This window comes from Pholcus phalangioides, unplaced genomic scaffold (assembly GCF_987345545.1).
Source record: "Pholcus phalangioides strain wild (caught in Gottingen) unplaced genomic scaffold, Ppha-v1.0 ptg000002l_1, whole genome shotgun sequence".
In the NCBI taxonomy this organism is placed as follows: domain Eukaryota; kingdom Metazoa; phylum Arthropoda; class Arachnida; order Araneae; family Pholcidae; genus Pholcus; species Pholcus phalangioides.
Window position 1 is genome coordinate 10,901,880 of NW_028301595.1, and position 16,921 is coordinate 10,918,800.

General features: G+C 40.9%; 1 protein-coding gene and 1 non-coding gene across 2 annotated transcripts; one reads left to right on the forward strand and one right to left on the reverse strand.

The window, feature by feature from the left end:
- Window positions 1-7,094: 7,094 nt before the first annotated feature.
- On the reverse strand, window positions 7,095-7,166 carry TRNAW-CCA (transfer RNA tryptophan (anticodon CCA)). Its single transcript has one exon. It is a non-coding gene; the product is annotated as a tRNA-Trp (tRNA).
- A 2,404-nt stretch (window positions 7,167-9,570) lies between these two features.
- Window positions 9,571-14,648, forward strand: LOC149089406 (uncharacterized). Its single transcript, XM_089238290.1, has 3 exons — window positions 9,571-9,810; window positions 11,020-12,783; window positions 14,314-14,648. Exons 1-3 carry the CDS (start codon window positions 9,763-9,765, stop codon window positions 14,482-14,484), a joined length of 1,983 nt encoding a protein of 660 aa, XP_089094416.1. The 5' UTR covers window positions 9,571-9,762; the 3' UTR covers window positions 14,485-14,648.
- Window positions 14,649-16,921: the final 2,273 nt, after the last annotated feature.

Below are 16,921 nucleotides of genomic sequence, written 5' to 3' on the forward strand. Positions count from 1 at the left end.
TCAGATCTCTCATAATCCCTGCTGTCGTAAATTACGTCTTCATCTTCGTCATCACAGTCGATGCTCACCACCTCCGCTGACAATGGTGACTGCTTGCGGCATCTTGAAGGAGGGGGAGGTCCCGTTTCGGGAGCAGGTGGGACATTGTCGATTTGGGATGTGTTATCACTGGCGATGCATTCATAGAAATCGGGAGGTGGAGTCACGGCCCCTGCAACGTCTTTGGTATAACTGCATTCTTCATCATCATCATCATCATCATCATCCTCGTAGTCAAAAGATCTGTCGGTGTTGTTGGTGAATTTCGGAGAGTCTGTGTCGAGTCCCGAATCCGCAGGTCTCCATCTCGCCGACTTTACAGGTCTCTTCACTTGTTCTGGATTCTTTCCTTTTCTCCGATTAGCGATCGGCTTACTGTTCAGTCCATCGCCTTCAGTGTCGTTCGAACTTGTTCTTGCGACCACGTCAGCGGCTTCGTCTCTGGTATACGTGTCGTAATTTTGTGGTAATTCCTCTTTGTACTCGTTCATTATGGTCGATATGACTATCTTATTCCCATCAGGATCTTTCTTAGATTCGTCCTTGTTGACTCGCGTACCGGCTGACAGCTTCTTCGCCAACTGTGTCGATACCGTGTTCGTCATGGAACTGACTTTCTTCATGACGTCGAAATTACCGCAACTTGCCTTGGCGTTCACAGATGACCTGGGAGAACTGCTATTTTTCGGACTCCTCAAGTTCTTGAAGAAATTGGAGTCTTTCAGACCCTTCAGACCTTTTAGGTTGTACGGGCTCTTGAAGTTTTTAGCTTGGATGTAACTCGCCAATCTGCCACTTGTATTTGATTTCGAAGGTTCGGTAGAATTACCTTCATTGATGGCTTTCAGTTCACCGGCCGTGAAGGGGTTTTTGGCCAGAGATACCGTGTTCGCTACCATGCAGTCATGCAATGCTTTCGATGAACTAGAAATTTTTTTAGACTGGTACGACTCACATTTTTCAGCTGTTTTCTGGATTTGATCCGGCGGGATGTGACAAGGATTCGTGACGGGAGTGGATTCTTGCTTTAGCCTTACGGGATATATCATCTTATGCTGAGTAACTTCGACGTTTTCGTCCACGTTATCACTGAGGTCTCTGTAGCTGTTACTTCTCTTGGATTTGAACCTTTTCGGTTCTGTAAATTCCGGTTCACTCTCGTGGAGGTCTTCCGATTTTTCAGATGCATCAGCGACTTTAGCATCGGGCTTATCATTCCCTACCGAACTCGTCTTTGCACTCGCTCTCCGCATATTGAGTATCACGGTACTGGCTCTGTGGATGAATCTCCTCGGCTGCTTGCATAGGAGTTCCTTTGAACCGTACCGTAGAAAAAACAAACAGGCATGAATAGCATTCGAAACCAAAAGCGACGAACTGGCTATTACAGTCACCCATAACACGTAATCTCTATGCACTGTACCGACATCCATGAAGATGAATGCGTGAGGCTTGTACGTCACCACCCAAACGACGAGATAGAACACTGACTCGGCAGTTGCTATGAAATAGTATAGGATCCCGTGTCTCAAAGAAGAACCCAGGTTGTAGCCGGTGTGTGGCTCTCGGTGCAGTTGCCATTCAAACACGAGGACGTAGCTCAGGAACACCAGGCGCATTAGCTGTTTTCGTTTCGATAGCGATTCCGGAACAAGATGCACTGCCTGGAACTTCAAGTAGAGTACTGATAACAGGAACTGCAGGAAAATGATCGGCAAAGCATATATACCTGTGAGTTTCAGCAACACACCCAATGCTAGAATCCTACCGATCGAGAACATCAAGTACTGAACCACCGTAGCGATTTTCTGTACCCAATGACTGCCTCCTATTTCTTGTTGCTGATCGGTCGGACCAACGGATTCGTGTTTGCCCTGTTCGGTGTTTGTGACTTGATCATCATCCGGTTTTCTCTTGAAAATCAGCGGTACTAGAGCCATGGTTTGGTGAGGATATTCGACATCGACGGGGAAACTGTGTATAGCCGAACAAGTCAACGCGAAAGTCACCGTCACGCTGAAGACGGTTAGGGCATCGTATAAGAGTTCTGTCAGCTCGTATCCTAGGTACACGTGGATCACCATCAACGGTATACTGAACAGTTGACTGAACATGAACTTCAGACAGGCCATGAGCATGACGTTCTCTTTCTCGGCCTCGGTGCTTTCACTCTTCCACATGCTCACGAAACGGGTCGGTATGCCACCGGTCAGAATGTGGAAACAGAAATAGAAGGCACTCTTCATGCCATCGTAGTCTTTGGAATCCCATAAGGCTGATATGGCATTCACGGAGCAGCAGGTGAAAACGCACAGCATCAAGGACACTGCGACTAGGGCCCAACTGATGTCGTCGGAAAGAGGATGTGAAAGCCTTGCCCTGTTCCATAGATCGAACACATATACAACAGTCCTAACGCCCAGGCAGACTTCCACGATGTACAGTATCGTCAGGCACAGGGCTGTTACGTGCTCCTTCCTCACATGCGGTCGAGGTAGAGTCTTTTTCTTCCAGGTTAGAAACTTGACCATTTTTGATGCTGGGATCGATTGAAGAATCAGATCTTAGCTGCGAGATAATCTATGAAGTTCTGGCATTTTCAAAGTTTTTTTAACCGGGATTATACAGAGAGAGGACTCTCGAAGCCAACTTCTCCTTTAGCAAAGTGCAATGAATCAAGTCTGAATCAGATATGCTGCTGCTGATGCTGGAAATACGCGACGCGACATCGGTGGAATCCTTACTCGTGTATAAATCTCATAATCCTATTACTTTCTACGAAAACTTCTGGAATTTAAGAGAAGGAGGAAGCCTTCGAAGTCATTACAGTTGTTCTTGTTTTTTATTTACTCCTGTTTTGTATTTGTTTTTTTGCTCCACATGTGTTTGGATACCTCTGTCTTCCTTCACTACACGAGCATTTTCACAACATGGCTTGGCATTTGTGTCAAGATATATACACATTAGATGTTTAAAGAAAATTATGCAGGGTTGCAGAAATAAAACTTCCCAATAAAGATACCGAATGAGAAAAATTTAACGCCGGGCACGAGTACATACTGAGTGCATAGATAACAGGGCGTATGGAATTTTACTGGTGAACCGTTGAACCTAGAGGCATACTTCCAAATAACGTGTAGTACTCAGATATATGTCATTCATGCTGCAAGGGTTTGTATAGTTATTAAAATAAAAAATGCAAACTTCTTATACGGACACCCCCGTCTTCAAAAACCCAATTAGAAAGTTGTTTCCCTGTCTCTCCTGAGAATAACGAGAAAAACTTGCACGTTTCTGAGTGCAATATTCGCAGAGATATTCAAAACAGTGGAAAGTTGGGAAAAAATCGGCATTAAACACGGGTAAAACATTTTACCCCCCATCTAATGATGTTTTTTCCCAACTTTCCTCCGTTTTTGAAATTCGGATATCTCAGTGAGTATTGCACTTAAAAATATTAGTATTTATGTATTTTTTTGACATTAGGAAAGATAGGGCAAAAACTTTCTAATTGGGTTTCTGAGCGCGGGGTTTCCGTATAAAATTTAACATTTTTATTTTAATAATTATACAACCCCTTGCAACATGAATGTTATATCTGAGTATTAACGTTATTTGGATACTTTTTGGAAGTATGTCTCCAAAGTATGTCTATACCTAATTGGAAGTATGTCTCCAGGATCAACGGTTCGCCAGCAAAATGCCGGACGCCCTGTTACCAATGTGTATGCTATCTGAAGGGCTTAAAAAAGGCTTTTTACTCATCATTTTTTAAAGAATTTACTCACCATCTATTAAATTAAGATACAGTAAAAAAATCGCCGATAAGTGGCGTTACTCTAGACCAGGGGTTCTTAACCCTTTTCAGCCGCGACTCAAAATCAACAACAAGATCAGCTTTGTGACCCATGGTACTGTACTGTTAGTTTTTCGAAAACTGGTACAGTACCATGGGTGAAACCAGTGACGCAAAAGTGCATGTATAACAGGATTGTAAGAGGATTTGTGCTATCCATCTCGGAAGCCCCGGAGAATCAAGTTTGTGTCCTGACCCGTAGCTAAAAAACCCCTGGCTGTTAGTATATTTGAACGATCCACCTCGGATACCACTGCGTAAAAAGTGTTGGTCGGGACCCATAGATCAAGAAACTCTGTTAGTGGATTTGAACGACCAATCTCAGATGCCCTGCGAATTAAGTGTGGGTCGTGGCCTATAGCTCAAGAGTCCCTGTTAGTTAGGGGCCATTCAAGTATTACGTAAGCAGATTTTCAGCCATTTTTGACCCCCCCCCCCCTGTCAGCAAAACACCGACCCCCCGCCCCCCTGTAAGCAAAATTTTGTCAGCAGCTTAGAATATTTCATATCTCAAAAAGCGGTGGTTGATGACGTAAGCAACCTTCAAACCCCTCCCCCCCCCCTCCCCATCAAAAGTCAGCAAATCTGAAACCCCCCCCACCCCCGATGCTGACGTAATACTTGAATGACCCTTTAGGGGTATTTGAACGACCCTTCTCGGAAACCCCTGTGATCAAGTTTGGGTCGTGACCCCATACTTTAGCTATGGGTCACGACCATATGAAGTATTACTGATTGTTAGTGGATTTGAACGGCCCATCTTGAAAGCTTCTGTGACCCATAAAAACCTCTATTCTAGACAAACATATTGAACATCTGTGACATGATTTGTCAAGTGGCGGTACTACCTATCGGCTAATTTTTCAACTTTTTTTTTTGTTTTATGCAGTATTTTTTCACTAATTAAGCCATTTAATTACTTCATCATCTGAAATGTCCGTTAGCCTAACTTGCTGTCATTTCGATCAGATCCAAACTCCTCTGGGTTTGAAAAGTTTAATTTCAATTGCCCATTAATCAGTTAAGAATTTATCATATCACTACATCTTAAACCTCACCAAACTAAAAGTTAGCTAATAAAGCTGCGCTAGCATAATTTATACGAAGTAGTGATGAAATATAACCAAAAACAGTTCACGATTCAAACAGTTTTGGAATCGAGACTCGTCAGACCAGGCAACGTGTTTCCAGTCCTCAACAGTCCAATGTCGGTGTTGTCGGGCCCAGGCGAGGCGTAAAGCTTTGTGGCGTGCAGTCATCAAGGGTGGGACAGAGCGGGGGCCATGTTTGGTGTTTGCAGTCATCAAGGGTACACGAGTGGGCCTTCGGCTCCGAAAGCCCATATCGATGATGTTTTCGTTGAATGGTTCGCACGCTGACACTTGTTGATGGCCCAGCATTGAAATCTGCAGCAATTTGCGAAAGGGTTGCACGTCTGTCACGTTTAATGATTCTCGGCAGTCGTCGTTCGTCCCGTTCTTGCATGATCTTTTTCCGGCCGCAGCGATGTCGTAGATTCAATTTTTTACCGGATTCCCGATATTCACGGTACACTCGTGAAATGGTCGTACGTGAAATTCCAAATTTCATCGCTACCTCGGAGATGCTATGTCCCATCTCTCGTGCGCCGACTATAACACCACGTTCAAACTCACTTAAATCTCGATAACCTGCCATTGTAGGTAACCGATCTAACAACTATGCCGGACACTTGTTGTGTTATATAGGCATTGCCGACCGCAGCGCCGTACTCTGATTGGTTCCATATCTCTTTATTTGCATACGCATGCCTGTACCGAATTTTTTTTTTTTGGCTCTTGAGTTTATATCGTGTGTGCTTCGCATGCGTAAACCGCACGTAGTCCGAACGAACTATATGTATCGTACAGCCCACGATCATGCTCCCCACATAAGCTTTCAATTCTTTGAAACACAGCTGTAGGTCACCTACTGAACATTCACTTCGTTGAAATTTTACTCGTAGTTCTCTTACTGTGGATACTAAAGAACCTCTGATAAAAAAACTGCACCCATGTCTGACGGGGATTGGCTGTATGGCATGTTTGGCTTCCAATTTTTGCTATTCCGTTCAAAAAATCGAAAGCTTTTATCCATTTTATATCATTGTAGTCCAACCTCTTGGAAAATATTGAGCACTCTTGTCGCACGAAATAAATATTTGAAAATTCATTGTTTACGTCAAGAAAAGACTACATTTTAAGGCCGCTACACACTACGTTAATGACATATTGGATTCTGATTCGTGGGAATTCTGTGACGTGGGAATGCCATTTCAAACGTCGCATCAGAGTATCGAGTAGCTGCCCTCAGACTAGAGTTCCTGGAAACTCCAGGCTGGCTCATCTTTCATGTTTGTGCGAATTGCAACCGTCAGTATTATCGCGAACAGCCAATAGCAGTTCCCTATGCCTTTTTTTTAACGATCAGACGTCCACTTTGAGTTCTGCAAACTGGTTCTGCCGCTCTAACAAGGAAAGGGTCCTAAGCTGACGTCATCAAAACATTTGAAAAAAAAAAACCTACTGATTTTACTCATTTTAATATGCACAACCACTGGATATAGCAGGCCGACGTATGGGAAATCTTCACCTTTTTTTGCAGTATATTCAATTACTGTAGGCGAAATAGACGACTTCAGTGACGTCACGAGCTTCGCGCGGAGGCTTTCTGCTATAGAAGATGTTGACAGAGCACAGCCAAAGAGGGGCAAAAGAGAAATAGCTAATTTCTGGAAGAGAGAAGCTGGAGGAAAAAAAGGAAAAGAAAATGAAAAAAAATTTTTTTATAGATATCGCCAAGAAACGCGACAACAGTGTGATAAGTAGCCAACTGTTGTCATTTTCAATAGGTTTTTGTGACTTAAATAATTGCAGTCAACCACTCATTTTTGTTTTTATGTGTTTCTGGATAGGATGAATGTACTTGAGTTTCATCAAAGTTTTTCGAGAACGACACCTTCAGATCCTTTCCTTGTTCGATTGAAGGCAATTAGTCCTCTCGTTATACTCCAGGCCCTTAATTTTAGACCACTCTTTCAGCCTGACTATGTCTTCCCGTGAAGAGTATAGATATGTATTATACCGACAGACCAGTCACGACCCGGGCTCTGTCCCTCCAGGGATATAAGCCTTTTACCTTTGCGGGTTGGGTCGCGCTGGGGAGAAAAAGTCATTCACGTTGACCCGGACGTGATTTGAACACGCAACCTTCTGATCTGGAGTCAGACGCGCTACCGTTGCGCCACCGGGCCGATGTGTATTATACCGGGTGGACTCGAACCCAGGTCCCTTGAAACGAAAACCGGTCTTCTAACCACTCGGCTATCAAATGAGAGGGAAAATAGCGGTGGCCATCCAAAATTGTTCACGTCATAAGCGTATATTAAGGTTTATATGAAATTTTCTTGTTTCATAAAGTACACATTACATTATAATTCACAAAAAAAAACTTTAAAATACAGTACTAGGAATAAACTCAATCTTTTAACATGAGCAATTCATTTGCATATTCTCGCGTAAAAATACTACATCAGTGCCATCTATCGTAAGGTTTTACACCCCCCACCCTTTTTTAACTAATATAGAAAAATTTAATTTTATTACAAAACTTAACCGATTTCGTCAAGTTTTTCCGACAGCTCACAGTTAATATCATTACCATTGTGTTATATACTTCCGTTGAGCATAAATTTGCACACGTACTGTGTGCGATTCGTGATGAAATGAAAGGATCAATATCATAACTTTCTCAAAAATTTTTGTCTTCACGATTCTAACAAAATTTATCATTTTCAAAATTCTCATGAAATTGTAATGATTGTCCGATTCTCACAAAATTTCTTCATGACTCTCACGATTTTCACAAACTTTGTCATCTGTTCATAAATCTCAAGATTCTCACAAACTTTGTAATCTTCACAACTTTCCTAAAATTTTTCATCTTCGCAATTTTCCCCAAAATTTGTCACCTTCGTTATTCTTACAAAATTCGTCATGTTCATAACTCTCACAAAACTTGTCATCTTTGCGATACTAAAAAATGCGCCATCACGATTCTCACAAAGTTTGCCATCTTCACAATTTTATTAAAATTCGTCTTCACAATCCTCACAAAATTTGTCAATCCACGACCAGAAATTTTGTCATCTTTGTAATGCTCATAAATTTTAAATCATCCACCGTGCAAAAAAAAATTCATTTTCACACAGATCGTAAACCTCATCAAAAATTTCGTCGTAAACGTGAAAATTTGTACGGTTGCGAATAAACTTTTACGTATGTGACTGTTATTAAGACGCCTTTTATTAATGAGTCTTAGGCCAGTATTACACTATAAAAGTTTGGTAAAAGTCCTTTTATAAAACTTGAAAAATGCAGCCAATAAGGCCACCTGTTGCATTTTCTAGAATGTAACCAATAACCTTATTGGTTAGATTTTTAAACTTTTATAAAAGGGATTTTATCAAACTTTTATAGTGTAATACCGGCCTTAAAAAAGCTTATCGCGTCCTCCATCTTTGAAAAAAAAAAAGAAACTGGCTTTGTGTGTGTATTGTGACGTCTAATTGTTTAGAGAAAAAAAAAGTAGTACGGAGGAGACCGCCAATACCTTCTATAGCAGAAAGCTTCCGCGCGAAGCTCGTGACGTCACTGAAGTCGTCCATTTCACCTATAGTCATTGAATATACTGCAAGAAAAGTTAAAGATTTCGCAAACGTCGGCTTACTTTATCAATAGCTACAAGGTGAAAGGGACGACTTCAGTGACGTCAAAGCTTCGCGCTGAGGCTTTCTGCTATAGAAGGTGGAGCAGCGCATGGCTATAGCGATAATACTGACGTCACAGTTGGACTAAAAGATGGCAGAAAAGTGACATAGGGTTTCAAAGCCCTATAACCAAGGCGCAGATGCTGTTACCTTAAAATTATTTGAAAAATGGCATTAAAAAATGCCCTGAAAATCGGAAAAAATATACTATCAAAATAACACAAAACAAAGTGCTTTTGAAAAACCATTTATGTTCGAATATCAAGAAAAAGTTTTGACAGCATCAAAATAATGTGTAATTTTTTTTTCATCAAAAATAACAATTTTTCTAATAAACGAGTTGTAATTCATGAATCGGTTGGGAACACTGGCCTTATGGCCCCCACAGGGGTGGTGCTGACAGGGCTCCGGCTTGGGGGGTCTTTGAGGATTCTTATCCTTTTTTTTTTGTTTTTCCCACAAAAAATTAACTACTGAGAATCCCTCGAAGAATCTGATCGAAGGGCCCTGTTGCTAGATATGGGAGGAGGGGAGGGAATAGATTTTTTTGCAGTAAAAAGTGAAAAATTAATCCCCCTTCCCCCCCAAGGAAATTCTATGTATGCTTATGGTTAGGAAGCATCTTTTATTATATTTTCCAAAAAATTCCAACTATACTTTTTCATACTGGCTTAATGCAATCAGTATTCAAATTTTTTTTTTCAATGTTTTCCATTGTCAAAAAATTTAAAAAGTGAAAAAATGTCGTGGAAATGCCAAAAAAGATGCCCCAAAACACAAAAATTCCCCAAACAGTGGAAAAAAAACCAGAAAAATTCAAATTTTTCATCAACATCCGGGCCGCCCTGCTTATAAACTATTATAAACTATCGTTACGTTTAGTTGATTTGATTAAAGAACTTAATGTTGATTTATATCATGATTTGAAATAAGTACAAATCTCTTCTCATAATGAAGTCATTGGGGGAAAAAAAATTTAAATTCTTTTTTTTTTTCAAACTGTGATAAAGATAAGGAAAAGAAAAAAAAATCCTATGACGTCACAACACCACGTGACTGTATTTTTCCCCAATATAAGTCGATGTCGGATAGGCACAGGCACGAGTTTTGTATTTCTCGTGCAGCAGAGGTAAGTTGTGTCCTTTGTTCATCTCTAGTGAGATTTCCGATTTTTTTTTTCGTGCATCTCGTTGAAAATCTAGAACTAATTGCCTATTTCCAGGCTGAATTTTTGTGATAATTTTTTCAAATTTAAAATACGGCTAGGTATTTTGATAAATATAATGGGCTTTTCTTGTATCGTGTAAATTCAAGGGATGGAAAAAGTATAGTTTGTCGGAAGTATGATCTTGCGCATGTTTGGGATCCTTCAGTCGAATAGCTTTTAGCTTTCATTCGTCATCTTCCGCAGACGTAAACTTGTATTGAGACCCCGAGATGTCGCCAATATTTCCCATTGTATGTATGGGAATGCTGGGGTTGGGGGGGGGGGGGCTTTCCTCCCGTTAAGTTTTTCCAATAATTCTATGCCCGAGACGAACGGGAAGGTGCTCAACCTGAGGGTATTCCTGAATTCGTCGAAACATAGATGAATAGATGGCCCAAAGAGCTTCCCCCCCCACGAGCTCCGATCAACGTTTTTCATAATAAAGCATAGATCGGAATAGAAAATACTACGAATAGGTATAGCACAATGCAGAGGGATCCTTGGTTCCAACATTGTATCCCAAACTGTGTACAGTGCCGTACGATGTCATGAGATAGTAATCTGTGTTGTGAGAAGTTGCGAGATATATAGGAATTATAATTCCATGGGTTCAGTGAAGATCGTACGCCTGCCCACCAACGTATAGTTGGGGCAGACATCTCCTAGCCAGATTTTTACTTTAAATTCAACGGGGAAAGGCTCACTGAAGATCCCAACTCGGGGGGGGAGGGGCTTTCAGGATGGGAGCTCGTGGATGGCACGAGCATAAAACAGATTCCTGGGAAGATTCCAGAAAGCTGTGCCACAGCAACTTGTACAGAGATATGCCAGAGGTGCAGAAATATTGGGAATGAGATTACATTGAAATTAGTTGTAATGCTACGATCCCTGGAAACTAGCCTACTAGCTTGCCACCTAAAGTATCCCTATACCAGAGGTGCTTGAAACTAATGTTCGTGGCACCCTTCTGAAATTAAGTTTGACTAAAAAGGAATTCCCCAAACCCAGTTTCTTTGGGTGCCCATTATTTATCGTTCCCTTCCAGAGTTTGAATTTCTTAAAATCGTAAAATAACCGTAAATTAGCCTATGAACTTTGTCTTGGTTTTTGATTTTTCGTTTTGTTTTTCAGATGGCCAGGTTCGGGCTTCTTATCGCTTTAGGCTTATCCATCGTCCAGGTCTCTGTAGCTCACGGGATCCATGAGCACGAGTCCAACGACACTCCTCAAGATAAAACCAACATCAACGTGAAGGTTCCGAATTTCCTGAACATGCTTCCCGATTTCGACAAGATATTCGGCGATTTCGACTTCGGATCTGAAGATGAATCGGATGGCAATCGGAAAGAGGTCAAAGACACCCCGATACGAAAACATCTAAAGAATATCCGGGAAAACGTCAAGAACGTCGTACAGTCTGCTTTGAATCTTCAGGGAAACGAGACTGACGTATTCAATCTGGAGTTGAGCAGCAAGGGCCCGAAAACCAAACTCAACATAAACAGCCCCGTGGGACAGTTGTCTTTGGACGCGAAATCGAGGCCGAAGGAGGTTAATCCGGAGGAGATTACAAAACGGGTCTCGCAGAAGCCTTTCAACGAATTGATGTCTGATGTGATAAGAGATCAAGCCAACAGGTTAGACGAATTCACTCTGAATATCCTTGGGCCGAGGGATCAAGATGGCACCGCCAGGAATATTCTGTCCTTATCCAACCAGAAAGACAGGACCAATTTCAACTTCAGATCTCCAATCTTTCCTGTGAAAGTTAACGTCGCCTCCCAGGGTAGGTTCTCGCCTAGAAGCGGTATTAGCCCATCTATGGACAATCAATTCGGAGGCGCTGACAGTTTAGAGGATGATTTTGATCCTGAAGACGAATATAATCAGCACGTTGATCACCAGAAGCAAAAATACTTCCAGATGAGATCCCACGAATCTGGCCATAAATCGGAACATCAAACTGGCTCTCCATTACTTCAGAAGAGGAATCCCTTCTACCCGGTAGACCCCCACCATTACGGACCTTACAATCATCCACAGAGCCATTACGATGACGTTCGTGGATTAGGTCTTTATCCAGGTGTCCACGTGCACCACCACGAACAGATCCCCAACCCTCACGTAATGCCCATTTGGCCTCTAAACCATTTAGTACACAGGTTGGGTCATTCGGGTGTAGCCAGAGAACAGCCTAATCCCGCCAGCAACTTGCCAATCCAGAATTATCACGACCATAGGTACATGGCTCCTAACTTGGATTACGCAGAGCAGTTGATAGAGTCGTACGCTAATGACAGTCCCAATCCCGCTGAAGATGAACAAGAAAACTACGAAGAGTACATCCGGGACTTGGAAGAGGCCACAAATTCTATCGACGAAGATACCAAAGAGAAGCTGAAAGCGGCGTATGCGGAATTCAAGGCTTCCATCGAACAGGGTGAATCTTCTGAAGAGGCCGATGTAGGACTCGAGGCGGATCAAAAATCCAACGAGTGGCTGCCGAGGAGGACCGTGGATCAACGAGACCTAGAGTTGGCTTTTCTAAACATCGACAAGGATTCAAATGAAAGGCCGGACCCGAAAGACAAGGTGGTTGCAGCTTTCACTCTCACTGGCGAACCCCTAAAGATTTACATCGACTCTACGATAAAGAACCCGATCAATTTCCTCAACGATGTCCTCGCAGAAGCTGGTATAACGCTCAACATCCCGGTGTCTTCGTACGAGACGATGGAACCAGTCGGCGAGATCCTATACGTCGGTGCTGGAAATAAGGGCAACGATGTGTCTCAGGCCGTATCGCTGGAAGTCCAGAATGTCGAGGACATCAAGAAATCTGTCCGGAAGTTCCTCGAGAAAGGCAAAGTTGAACCTGGAACCAATTCCTCTCAAGTAAGTCTTCTCTTAACTTGATCGCTTTTAGCCCTTTAACCACTTCAATGATTTGTTTCCTTCCAGTTAAATGTAGTTTCTCCAAGTGTTCGATATTTCCTCGTTTTAACCCTTACTGTAGCAATCCCGAGATCTCGTCGAACTTGGTCGGCTTTATTTAGGTCACCCATACGGTGTTCACCCTCCGGGTTCTTAACATGCGTTTATTTCCAAATATGGCAGTTCTAATGCGCTGATTGGAGAAAATTTTTAAAAACGCGTAAAGGGTTAAAACAAGCCCCGTTCTTTTTTTTTAAACAAGGTTTTAACTCCTTGCATTAAATTACCTATATAACTTCGTTGGTGAAACTGTCGGAGCCATGGGTGAGCAAACACCCACCAGAATTTCTTGGCATGCTTCCTAGTACCCCAGATTTTATTCAGAATCTGAAATTTTTTACTTAAAGCTCAAGCCTATCACCACGGATCCGATATTCCGACACTAATTTTAATCCTCTCCACCTTATAAATAACGCTTGATGCTAGAATCTGCTGTTTATCAAATAAGAAATGCAAAATGAGATTGATAAATTGTAATCTTGTTAAAAAAAACAAATTGGATATAATAAAGCATATTCCCAACATGGGCGTTAACGCCCCCCGGGGTGATGGAATGCTCCAGGAGGCAGTAGAAGCTACGGGTATAACACATAATCCTATGGATTAGATTGTGATGGGACAAAAAGTTGGAAGTGATATAAACGACAGATAACCGTATAATACACCTAATAAACTACTAGCGAGCTATAGAATGCGAATTTTCATAAGCGTAATCTTATCTCCCCCAAGCCCACTCAATATTTGCCATCTTTTTAACGCCTAAGCAGGGGGGGGGGGGTCTCCCCTTGATCCACAATATTTAAGACCCTATATTTTTAGTAACTTTACATATTGTACTTATTTCGAATTCATTAACGCGCTATTCAGTTTTGATTCCTCTAAGAAATTCTAATAAACCTTTCCCCCCCCCCCCCAAGCAAAGATCAGCATAGCAAAAAATATTTAGAGTGCAGAGAACGGTTTTTTCTACTCGTACAAAATTCTCACGGTTGCATTCTTCAAATTCACGCGTATACTTGGCAAGCAAAAGTTTTGTATTTCCTCAATGGAATTTCCAACGAAACATCTACGTCAAACAGTGATTTCTGCTGTGCCCTAAACCCTTCTAAGTCCCCTTCCAAATGCCATCTATTTAAATGAAACTGGCTTTAAGAGATCTGCTGCAGTTGCAAATTGAAGTTTTTAGTATAGGAAGTTTCATTGAGAAATAAACCTCAGCATCGACAAGCCTAGATATCTTATTCTTTTTAGAGGAGAGATCTCTAAGAGGCCGCTTAAGGGGTTGATATCAACTGTTAGACTTTCGGACTTCGGATGCTGAAATGATTCCAAAAATGTACAATGATTTTTAGTTGCATTTTTAATTCTAGATGTCATTAAAAAAAGCATTTCTATACATAAAAAGTTGTAATTTTTAACTTTTTATTATAGGCTCTCGTTGACGCCTTACACGATGTACTAAATTCTGGAAGCCTGACTTTCTCTGATGCCCTCGAAGAAAACTTCCAGAGGAATCCCATCCAAGTATTAGCCGACATCACCACTTTCTTGAGCGGTTCTCCGCAAGAAAATCTCGCAACCGAAGGTGAAACTGAGGGATAAAAACACTCGACATATGGTATACTTGAATTTTTATTCCATGTAAAATTCTGAAGTTGTCAGATATTTGCCGAATTATTTTAATGCTCCAGTTTTCCCCTATCGTGTTAATACCAATAAGTAAATATAACCTTGTTTATAGCAATAAAATCGTCAATTTTAGTTAATTTCTTGTTCGTTCGTAGTTTTTAAATTTGTTTCCATTTGTAAACAGCTTTCGTTAGCTATTTTTTTTCTGCAGAGATTTTATTTTCAACTAGCTATAATACCCGGCGTTGCCCGGGTTTTCTTCAATGAGGCTTTTTTGTATCGCGTGATATCTCCCTCTTTCTTTGAGGGACATGCAAACCGTGTCTAAGTTAACCAATATGGCGGCTTCCTGCGCGACTTCATGAAATAAACAAATCTAGATTTACACAGAAACATAGAAACGAATATATATTTTCTTTTTTAAGGGGTGCTAGGTATTTCGATCCTTCCCCCCCCCCCCGAACTTCAAGTTATCCATCTGTCTGTTTCAGCTTTCAAAAATGCTTAATTGAAGCTGTGGAATTTCTTCGATGTACTTTACGGGCCCATAATTAATTTTAAAACATTCTAAACTATGAATTTATGCAGTTGAATATTAAAAGACAATACGGAGACATTAATTTTTGCTTGAGAAGATATAAATAAAAAGTTGAAATCAATGTTATTGCATGAATATCCAACTCAAAAGTAGGTCCGGCTAATTACTTCATATTTGATGGCCTGGGCTTCGTATATCTCTAATCGAACTCAATATTTCAGAAATCTAGAATTCAATACAATTTTTAAAATTATGTATGTGACAGAAAATTCCACAAAATTTCAGCATTTCTACAGTAAAATCGGCAATTTTAACCGATTTCTATGGGGCATCATCCTTTGCCTTACCCTCAGTGATGCTGATGATGGTGTCTATTCAAAAAGCTCTCATTACTGGGAGGATTGAATAAAGTGGCAAACTATTATAAAGGCATAAATATTATACATATACGTACAGCATTAAAGAAACGACAAACCGTTGTAAAGGCATATACACGTCTTAAACGCATTGCTAGGGAACCACGGTAACCAAAGTAAACGTTCGGAAAGTGATTGTTGAGGCCCAAAAACCATTGTTGCCCTACGGTTTTTTGCCCATTTGGGGCATTTGCCTTGGTCTGACGAAATTTTAAAGTAGCCTATCGTTCAAGTCTGGTCCCATTTGGTATATATGCAAAATGTGGCGACGATCGATCTAAAATTGTAGATTTGTATAGAGAACATACACACAGAAAATCAATTTTATATATATAGATTGCAATTTATGATCGCATTACAATTTCAATCTTTGTTGTCAAAGTTTATAAGGTGTCCCAGATCTAACCAAATGGAATTGCATTAGAAATAAGGCAATAGTTGGAAATTGATACTCTAAATTCGGCGTGTATGCATGTTTAAGAGTTCCATTTAGATTAAAAATCTCTACTTCCGAGATTAAGTTTTTCACTTTTAATGCAGATTTCAATAGGTGTCTAAACTTGAATTGCGCATACGATACTATATTTTTGCGCGTTAGCGGGAAATGTTTACAAAATTTAAAATATCTACATACATTCGGTCGTGCAACATCTGTGATTCAGCTCTTAATGCGGAATTAAAAACTGCATATACAGGGTGTCCCGTTAATTCGGGTGGAATTTGGTGGCTATATATGAACAATTGGCCAATCCTGCTTTGCGGTTTGTGCCCTTGGATTTGATATAGACGGATTTTGCGATGCAAGAAATACATATAAGATTAGTCAACTAGCGCATAACATTATTCTCAGACTGCAATTTGCACACACACCAGTATCTAAGAAAGGCCAGTAAAGTGGCTATAATTCAGGGATGGCCTTCTCGCGCGAGCGCCATAGTATCGCAAACGCTTTATAAAATAAAAATATTCCCTTTTTTAAGCAATTCTTTTTAAGAATTATCTTGTAGGTTGCCAACTTTTAGTTAGTATGGTAGGCAACCCTTTAAATTAACGCATTGAATGGAAAGTTGTTCAATAAAATGTTTCGGGTGTTTCATTTTTGAGAGCAGTTGCTGGACGTACGAGATCGGGGACATGAATTTTTCATATAATTACTACGGACTTTTTGCCCACCTTGTACAATGTAACTCTTTAAAAATTAATAAAAATACAACTGCTTGCAGGGTTAGCATCGCTAGGTCACGAGAAAAAAACAGCCTGTGGAACGAGCGAGTATGCATGTTTAGGAGGAAAAATATGCGAATGAGACGCTTATAAGAACTTGCGTTTCTAACCCACAAACAGTTCACCGTTGTAAATAGTGTTTGTGGACCTGCTGAAGGCGAGTCTCGAATCTAGCAACGGCAATGTTGTATCCCCGGTGGTGGCCATGTGGAACGCATAATGCTGTTTCACA